General features: G+C 42.0%; 2 protein-coding genes across 2 annotated transcripts in view; both read left to right on the top strand.

Moving 5' to 3' along the window:
- fars2 (phenylalanyl-tRNA synthetase 2, mitochondrial) overlaps positions 1-9,796 on the top strand; it is a 314,225-nt gene that overhangs the window by 140,731 nt on the left and 163,698 nt on the right. The window lies entirely within an intron of this gene.
- Positions 2,858-9,796, top strand: part of rreb1a (ras responsive element binding protein 1a) — a 20,687-nt gene continuing 13,748 nt past the window's right edge. The window contains exons 1-5 of the mRNA XM_079292206.1: positions 2,858-2,992; positions 3,073-3,304; positions 3,427-3,496; positions 3,946-4,035; positions 4,805-4,968. Of these exons, the coding sequence (XP_079148332.1) occupies positions 2,905-2,992; positions 3,073-3,304; positions 3,427-3,496; positions 3,946-4,035; positions 4,805-4,968 (644 nt within the window). The 5' untranslated portion in view covers positions 2,858-2,904. The remainder of the gene's footprint in view (positions 2,993-3,072; positions 3,305-3,426; positions 3,497-3,945; positions 4,036-4,804; positions 4,969-9,796) is intronic.

The raw sequence follows: 9,796 nt of genomic DNA, 5'->3' as shown, positions 1-9,796 counted from the left end.
CGCCGCACGCAATCAACCATACACTGCCGCAATTCTGCAATTACTCGCACACAAACCACGTCTGGAAAAGATCTCTGCCGATCTGCGTTTCATAGTGTACGCCTTGCACGAACTCTGTCCCGGAGGAAATGGCGATATATTGTGCAGTCCTTTTAAAACCATTAAAAGCATCAAAACATAAGGCAAAAGAAAAGGAGATTTAACAGCAATTAAGAACAGTGTAAGAAATAAAATACAGTAGTAAAATGCAGAAATGCAGGAAATTGATTAATATATTAATTGAATGTTGTTCAATTAAAGGCAGCAGCAAACAGAAAGGTCTTCAATCTTGATTTAAATGAGCTGAGGGTCTCAGCAGACCTGCAGCTTTCTGGGACTTTGTTCCAGATATGTGGAGCAGAACAACTGAACGCTGCTTCTCCATGTTTAGTTCTGACTCTGGGAACAGAAAGTAGACCGGTCCCAGACGACCTGAGGGGTCGGGATGGTTCATAAGGTAGCAGCAGATCAGAGATGTATTTTGGCCCTAAACCATTCAGTGCTTTATAAACCAACAGCAGGATTTTAAAGTCAATTCTTTGTTGGACAGGAAGCCAGTGCAAAGACCTCAGAACTGGAGTGATGTGGTCCACCCTCCTGGTCTTAGTGAGGACTCGAGCTGCAGCGTTCTGAATCAGCTGCAGCTTTCTGACGGACTTTTTACAGAGACCTGTAAACACACCGTTACAGTAGTCCAGTCTGCTGAAGATAAATGCGTGGACAAGTTTTACACATCCTGTTGAGACATAAGTCCTCTAATCCTTGATGTATTCTTCAGGTGATAGGAGGCTGATTTTGTAATTGTCTTGATATGGCTGTTCAGGTTTGAGATCTGAATCCATAACTACACCTAGATTTCTGGCTTGGTTTGTGGGTTTTAACATCAGTGACTGAAGCTGAGCGGTGATTTTCAATTGTTCGTCCTTGGTACCAAAACAATTACTTCTGTTTTATCTTTGTTTAATTGAAGAACATTCTGGCACATCCAGTTGTTGGTTTGTTCAATGCAGTTACCCAGCCCTTGTATGGGATTATAGTCCCCTGGTGACATAGTTATGTAGATTTGTGTGTCGTCTGCATAATTATGATAACACACTTTGTTGTTTTCCATAATCTGAGCTAGTGGAAGCATGTAGATGTTGAACAGAAGAGGCCCCAGTATTGAACCTTGGGGAACACCACATGTCATTTTAGTCAGCTCTGATGTGTAATCAGCTACAGACACAAAGTATTCTCGGCCCTTCAAGTAGGATTCAAACCAGTTAAGTGCTGTGCCAGAGAGTCCCACCCAGATGTTTAGTCTTTCTAGGAGTATGGCATGGTCGACCGTGTCGAATGCAGCACTGAGATCCAGTAACACTAAGACTGAACTTCTGCCATTGTCTATGTTTCAGTGGATGTCGTTGAAAACCTTAACAAGAGCAGTTTCAGTGCTGTGGTGCTGTCGAAAGCCTGACTGGAAAACATCAAAGCAGTTATTTACAGCCAAGAAGTTGGTCAGCTGTTGGAAAACCGCTTTTTCAATTATTTTACTTAAAAATGGGAGGTTTGATATTGGCCTATCATTTTTCATCGTTGCTGAGTCTAAACTGCAGAGTATAAACACACACACACATAGATAAACACACACACACACAGATACTCACTCACACACACACACACACACACACACAGATACATCCATTACTGGCTCCCACATGGTGACCCTTTTTTTCTGCTTTTGCATGGATGTGCAGGAATGTCAGGATGTCAGCGCTCTGCACACTGTGTGTGTGTGTGTGTGTGTGTGTGTGTGTGTGTGTGTGTGTGTGTGTGTGTGAATGACGGCTGGGAGCAGATGCAGTAACTCAGCCGAACAGTTTCTAAAGTTTCAGTTGGTTGGATTGTGATGACGTTCATGTTCTCCAGAGGATGAACTGTAATAATGTTGGTGATCCTCGGACCCCTTGCTTCTCCTTTGGTCCATCCATGATCATTCCTCTGTCCTTACTTTGTTTCCTTTCCTACCCTCCATCCTTTTGAACCTGCATATCTTCCTTCCTTCCTTTAACTCCAACACTGTATCCACCATCTTCACTCCTTCCCTTCATCCATCCATCTTTTATTTCCTTCCCTTCTCCCTCCATCCTTTTTAAGACACTTAATCTCCCCCTTCTCTCCTTGTCAGCCCCTCCTCTCCATCCTTCACCCTCCTCCTCCTCCTCCTCCTCCTCCTCCTCCTCCTCTTGCAGCCGTCTGTTGCCGTTCGTTTCAACAGGCTGTGTGTGTGTGTGTGTGTGTGTCGGTGCACCTGCCACGGCCATGTTACAGTTTGTCATGTAAGAGCAGTGATACAAGGAGAGGTCAGTGGAAACACCACTCTCTCACACACACACGCACGCACACACACACACACACACGCACACACACACACACACACACACACACACACTCACACACACACACTCAGCCAGTTGTCTCCAGTCACTCGTAGAGCTGCTCTCATCTTCCTCTCCTCCATCTTGTTTTATCTCCTAAATTTAAACTTTTCAACCAGAGGAAACGAATACATTTAATATTATTTATTTAACTCAAATGTTTCCATCAAACGCCAGATTCATGATCTTGTTTACTTACTTAGTTCCAGTTGTATTTCTTTATTTTCTGTTTGGTAAAAATTGAACATTTTCAAGTTTAGTCCGCTCTAGTACACACAGTAGTGTGTGTGTGTGTGTGTGTGTGTGTGTGTGTGTGTGTGTGTGTATATATATATATATATATATAATAAGCTTCTAAAAGCTCTTTGATGTTTTGTAATCATATCAATGAACGTAAAGTTGTTCATTTATGAATTAAAGTTGTTCGTTTGTTCATATTTCAGCAGTCATGGAGAACTGTACTGAGGAGCAGCGAGAGGAGGTGAATGAGGAGGAGTCGGCACTAACGGAGGAGAAAACGCTCAAAACCCTCAAAGGTACACAAACCAAACCTCACTCAGAATGTGACACATTTAATAAAGTACGTTAGTTACAAGAGTCAAACTTCACGATGCAGCGATCAACGGAGTGATGGAGGAGGAGGAGGAGGCGAGCGGAGGAGAGAAGCTACAGAATGGAGACCGAGGAGGAGGAGGAGTCATGGGAGTAGACGGAGGAGGAGACCTGTCCTCCATCAACGCCATGATGTCAGCGGTGATGTCAGCGACGGGGACCATCAATGGCGGAGGAGACGGAGAAGGAGAGAGAGGAGTCACCTCGGCCAACTCCTCCGCCGGGCCGTCGCCCAGGTAACGTTAAAGGAACATAATGCTGTTTTTATGAATGAAGTAATGACAACAATGTTTTTATGAATGAAGTAATGATGATGAAGTGTAAACTGTGATGCCTTCACTTCTTCTCTAACTCATAGCCCCTCCCCCACGAAGTCACTCACGGCGGCCATGAGAGCCCCGCCCAGCCGCAACGCACGACGCACCACGGTACACACACTCACACTCACACACTCCTACTTTCCCCCCTTGTTTCCTCTCCTTCTCTCTTCTTTATTGCATCACCATTGTGGTACATTTCGCCTCTCTCATCTCCCATCATGCATTGCAGCATTCCACACTGCATCATCACTTCCTGTGGCTGAAACAGGAAAAAGGGAAGTGCTGCTTCCCTGGCTGTGTGAGCGGACGTGTGTGTGTGTGTGTGTGTGTGTGTGTGTGCGTGTGTGTGTGTGTGTGTGTGTGTGTGTTGTACTGTAAGTGTCTGTGTGTGTGTTAATGATCCTCTCAGGTCTGCAGGGACTTGGATGATTTTTCCTCTTCAGGTCAAACTGAGGTTGTTTTATTGTCAACAAATCCCATAAAAACACCCAAACTAAACTGTCCGTCGTACTTCCTGTCTCTGTCCGTCTGAATGTGTGTACTTTTGTTTTTTCTAGGACACCAAAGACGACAGCTCAGCTTTTATTTGTCCGCTGTGTGACAAAGACTGTCAAACACAACACCAGCTCACCATGCACATCAGACAGGTAAATACTCACAGTACTATTAGTAGTACTGCATACATAGAGATGTTAAAAAGAGTAATATAAGTAATGATACTACTACACTAAATCACCCATGAAGAAGACACAGAGGAGACATTTACTGCTGAAATAAACATTGCAAATACTTCTCTTGCTACTACTACTGAAACTACTACTGTTAATGCTGCAGCTTGTAGTACTTATACCACTACTTTTACTTTTACTGCACGTCACACTGTGTGAGATTGTACAATATTGATGTACTTGTACTTCACTTGAGTACTTCCATTTAATCCCATTTTATACTACTCCACTACATTAATCTGACAGTTTAATTAGTTAGCTATTAGCTCTGCTATTTAGCTGTTAAAGTTAGCTGTTAGATCTGATATTTAGCTGTTAAAGTTAGCTGTTAGCTCTGTTAGTTAGCTGTTAGCTCTGATATTTAGCTGTTAAAGTTAGCTGTTAGTTCTGTTAGTTAGCTGTTAAAGTTAGCTGTTAGCTCTGATATTTAGCTGTTAAAGTTAGCTGTTAGTTCTGTTAGTTAGCTGTTAAAGTTAGCTGTTAGCTCTGATATTTAGCTGTTAAAGTTAGCTGTTAGCTCTGTTATTTAGCTGTTGAAGTTAGCTGTTAGCTCTGTTATATAGCCATTAAAGTTAGCTGTTATTTAGTTCAGTAGGACAGTAGGACTGTGTTCAGTAGTGTAGTAGTACTACTAGTAGTACTAGTAGTAGTACTTGGTATAAGTGTTGATGTACTTTCCTCTCTGCAGCACAACGCTGACGCCGGAGCGACGGACCACTCCTGCAGCATCTGTGGGAAGTGTCTGAGCTCGGCCTCGTCGCTGGACCGACACATGCTGGTCCACAGCGGGGAGAGACCCTACAAGTGTAGCGTCTGTGGACAGACCTTCACCACCAACGGCAACATGCACAGGTACACACACACACACACACACACACACACGTGACCTCGGGGCACAGGAAGTTAGCGTTTAACCCGGTCCCTAGTCAACCATGATGGGAGCACAAACTGGTGTGTGTGTGTGTGTGTGTGTGTGTGTGTGTGTGTGTGTGTGTGTGTGTGTGTGTGTGTGTGTGTGTGTGTGTGTGTGTGTGTGTGTGTGTGTGTGTGTGTGTGTGTGTGTGTGTGTGTGTGTGTGTGGTGGGGGTTTACACAGGAAGTGGGAAGATGACTTTAAACCATCCATCCCCATCACACACACACACACACACACATAGAGAACGACGCCCAGTCATTTATCAGTGAAGTCCAGCCTAAACGGTCTCTGCAGCAGAGTGTGTGTGTGTGTGTGTGTGTGTGTGTGTGTGTGTCTTTGGGCCACATATTAAAACATATGTGTAACCTCCGTTAGCCTCAGTTGTGCATTGAAGACATCACATGATCAGAACAGACACAACCAATCAGAGAGGAGATCCAGCAGAAACATCCAATGGAAAGTGAACACATCCTCACGCTGAAAACTGCTCTTTTGGGCAGAATTCTCTGCCGTGTGTTTGCAAGTTTTACCTCCAATTCTACAAGTGCTGATGTACTTTTACTGCTCTGTGCTTCTGTTTGAGGGAACCACTGACTCATGTTCGTCCCTTGTATGTTATAAAAGTGAATAACAGCCTCACAAAGATACTTAAAGCTTCACTGGTGTGATTCAAAGAGATGAATCATTGAAGCAGAGCGTTGAGCTGTAATGAGGTGCAGTTAGGAAGACGGCTGCTCAGTTGTGTCTCTGGTGGAATGAGGACGTGTGGGCAGGAAGGAATGACTCGGCTGACAGACGGGCAGAAGCTCACGTCGCAGCGAGGACTCCTTTCTCCTGTTGAAAGACGTAGTTCAGAGGAAGTGAGAGTAAAAGAGTATCTGCTTCACTTTATCATTTCATACTTTTATTTTTAAGATATAGACGCTTTAAAAAGCAGCTCATCTTTATTTTTTACCCCTATTTAATTTATTATTATCTCATTATATATGATCTTAGTTAGAATTAAATGAGAGAGATGAAAACATGTATGTTTTCTTTATTATTATTTGCATTATTATCAGTTTATTATGTATTATCTTATTTTATATATATTTATATTATTATTTGAAATTATAATAAGATAAGAGGTTTGATTTGTGAGCTCAAGGAATTCTAAATGGAGTTGTTAGTGAGTCCTGAACTCACCTGCATCAGGTGAAAGTGGGCGTTCTGGTTCTGTGATTCTGTTAACATCTCTGAGTCTCTGACTCTGTTAACATGACTCTCTGAGTCTCTGAGTCTGACTCTGTTAACATGACTCTCTGACTCTGTTAACATGACTCTCTGAGTCTGACTCTGTTAATGTGACGCTCTGACTCTGTTAACATGACTCTCTGAGTCTCTGACTCTCTGAGTCTCTGACTCTGTTAACGTGACTCTGACTCTGTTAACATGACTCTCTGAGTCTCTGACTCTCTGAACATGATTCTCTGACTCTCTGACTCTGTTAACGTGACTCTCTGGCTCTCTGAGTCTTTGACTCTCTGACTCTCTGAGTCTGTTAACATGACTCTCTGAGTCTCTGAGTCTGACTCTGTTAACATGACTCTCTGACTCTCTGACTCTCTGAACATGATTCTCTGACTCTCTGACTCTGTTAACGTGACTCTCTGGCTCTCTGAGTCTTTGACTCTCTGACTCTCTGAGTCTGTTAACATGACTCTCTGAGTCTCTGAGTCTGACTCTGTTAACATGACTCTCTGACTCTGTTAACATGACTCTGAGTCTCTGACTCTCTGAGTCTCTGACTCTGTTAACGTGACTCTCTGACTCTGTTAACATGACTCTCTGACTCTGTTAACATGACTCTCTGAGTCTGACTCTGTTAATGTGACTCTCTGACTCTGTTAACATGACTCTCTGACTCTCTGAGTCTCTGACTCTGTTAACGTGACTCTCTGACTCTGTTAACATGACTCTCTGAGTCTCTGACTCTCTGAGTCTCTGACTCTGTTAACGTGGCTCTCTGACTCTGTTAACATGACTCTCTGAGTCTCTGACTCTCTGAGTCTCTGACTCTGTTAACGTGACTCTCTGACTCTGTTAACATGACTCTCTGAGTCTCTGGCTCTCTGACTCTCTGACTCTGTTAAGGTGGCTCTCTGAGTCTGTTAACTTGATTCTCTGGCTCTGTTAACGTGACTCTCTGACTCTGTTAACGTGATTCTCTGACTCTCTGACTCTGTTAACGTGACTCTCTGACTCTCTTAACATGACTCTGTGAGTCTCTGGCTCTCTGACTCTCCGACTCTCTGAACATGATTCTCTGACTCTGACTCTGTTAACGTGACTCTCTGGCTCTCTGAGTCTTTGACTCTCTGACTCTCTGAGTCTGTTAACGTGACTCTCTGAGTCTCTGACTCTTTGGCTCTCTAAGTCTCTCTGAGGGAACAAACAACTCGGCCTACTGCAGGCCGCTGGTTTCCATCGACACGCCCTGGAAACGGTTGCATCACTTTTTCTTTCACAATCCTGTTTTATAGAAGCGGATGAATCTCTGCGCCGTTTTATTTTTTGTTGTAATTTCCTCCAGAAGCTTGTAGGAGGGAAACTTCTGGCTTTAGTTCTGTCCACAAGCTGCTGCAGGAAAATAAAGAGGAGGCCTCTGTGGAAAAGAGAAGCACAGCAGAGCATCCTTTGAAATGTGAAACGCCACATTTTCCTACTCGACCGTCTTCAAACGGGGGAGGAGGAAGAGGGGGGGTGAGGAGGGAGGGACAAAAAGAAAGTTGAGTTGTAAGAAAGAATCACGTGTGTTGAATTCTCATCCTGGTTTTAGAAAAATCCAAAATGTTTTGTTGCCAATTAAAGAGAAAAGTTTGGAGCATAAAGTTAGAAAAACAATTGATTTTTTTGATGCTGCAGAATAAAAATCTGTAGAATTCCTGAAACAGGAAACTAGTTTGAAGACGAGAGAGAGAGAGAGAGAGAGAGAGAGAGAGAGAGAGAGCGAGAGAGCGAGAGAGAGAGAGAGAGAGAGAGAGAGAGAGAGAGAGAGAGAGAGAGAGAGAGAGAGAGAGAGAGAGGATGATGCATTTTCCATTCAAACATCAACTTTATTCAAAGTTATTTAATTATTGTTTTTGTTTAATTCGTACGTTTTTATTGTGAGTCCTCATTTCTTATTAATGTAAATGATTAATGTAAAATCATTTTCTTTGTAAACAAACATAAAGTCAAAACACGTTAAAAGATCACACCTCCAAAAATAATTAAATAAAACAAAAAATAGAGAGAATTCTTTTTAAAATACAACTAAAACAAAAATATACAAATGAAAATAAAATATAATTATAAGTGTGAAAATAAACCCGTTTTGCTTTGAATGTTCTTATTGTGAAGCTTCATTCTCAAAGATAACGAAACACGGTTCCTCTTTCAGTACTAAAGAACAAATATTGGCAAAACTGAAATAAACTACAAACTAAATAATAAGAAGAAAACAATAATTATAAAAATAAATAAACAATTTGATGAAAACACTTTTTAACTTACTGCAAACTTCTGCAATACTATTGTTTCTTTTTGTTTAACAGTTTATCTTCAACAAGCATATTTTTGCTGATATATAATCAAAACTCTTAAAAATATAAAAGATTGTTAAGAAATGTACAAAATTAAATATTTTAACATAAAAAAATGTGTTAATTTCCTTAAAGAATAGAAGAAGAAAGAATGTAATTTGTCACTAATTATGAGGAAAATAGAAGATAATTACTTTCAGTTCATTCTTAGAGTAACGTAGCAAGACTAAACTTCACAGTAATAAATTCATATTCAATTCATATTTAGGTTAATCTGTTCTTTAAAACCCATGTTTGTTTTGCTTTCGTTATATTTTGTCCAGGGTTAGGGTTAAGAGGTTTAATTTCTTTATTATTTTTAAACTTTCCACGAGACCAAAACCAGAGTTGTAGAAGAAGAGAAGCAGAGAGCATCACACGAGTCGTCTCCTCCTCTCGGCCTCCAGGCTGCTCTGTTGTGAGGCCGTTGGGCCCGGTTGCCATGGCGAGGCATCCCATTAGCCTATTATGGGCTGGCAGCGGTGTGCCGCGCCGCGATTGGCTCCCTGAGGCCGAGCGGAGAGGAAGAGAGAGAGGACGGCGGCTCAACAGCGCCGCTGTGGTGATGTGGGGGAACTGCAGGCAGCCAGACAGGGACACACTGGTACACTGTGGTACTGTTAGTACTACGAGTAGTACTGCTCATTGTAGTACTAATACTTGTAGTAATAATACTGCTGCAGCTGCAGGGCTGCTTGTACAAATACTACTGCTACTACTGCTACTACTACGTCTGTTGAGATTAAAGTGTATTTAGAACTTTGCTCTTTCTGTGAGATAAATATTCTTTGTACACGATCCAGACAAATAAAACTTTAAGAGTAGTAGTAGTGGTAGTATTTCAAATATATGTGCACACTCACTTCTGATTGGTCAGTCCTGATTAATACTTAATTATTCATCTTTATTAGATTGTAAATGTCAGTACAGGTACACAGATTTATATATACTACTACAAGTACTATAAGTACTACTACTATCAGTACACCTACTCCTACAAGGACTAGTTACTACTGTCAGTACAATATACTGTGTGTGTGTGTGTGTGTGTGTGTTTTTGAGACGATTGAGTCGCCAACAGCTGCTCAACTCAACATATCAGTGTACACACACACACACACACACACACACACGCAGCAGGTTTGTGTCTGCTGACTCGCCG

The sequence above is a fragment of the Melanostigma gelatinosum genome (genome assembly GCF_949748355.1).
Source record: "Melanostigma gelatinosum genome assembly, chromosome: 20".
Taxonomy (NCBI): Eukaryota; Metazoa; Chordata; class Actinopteri; order Perciformes; family Zoarcidae; genus Melanostigma; species Melanostigma gelatinosum.
This window is presented reverse-complemented; position numbering and strand designations above follow the sequence as displayed.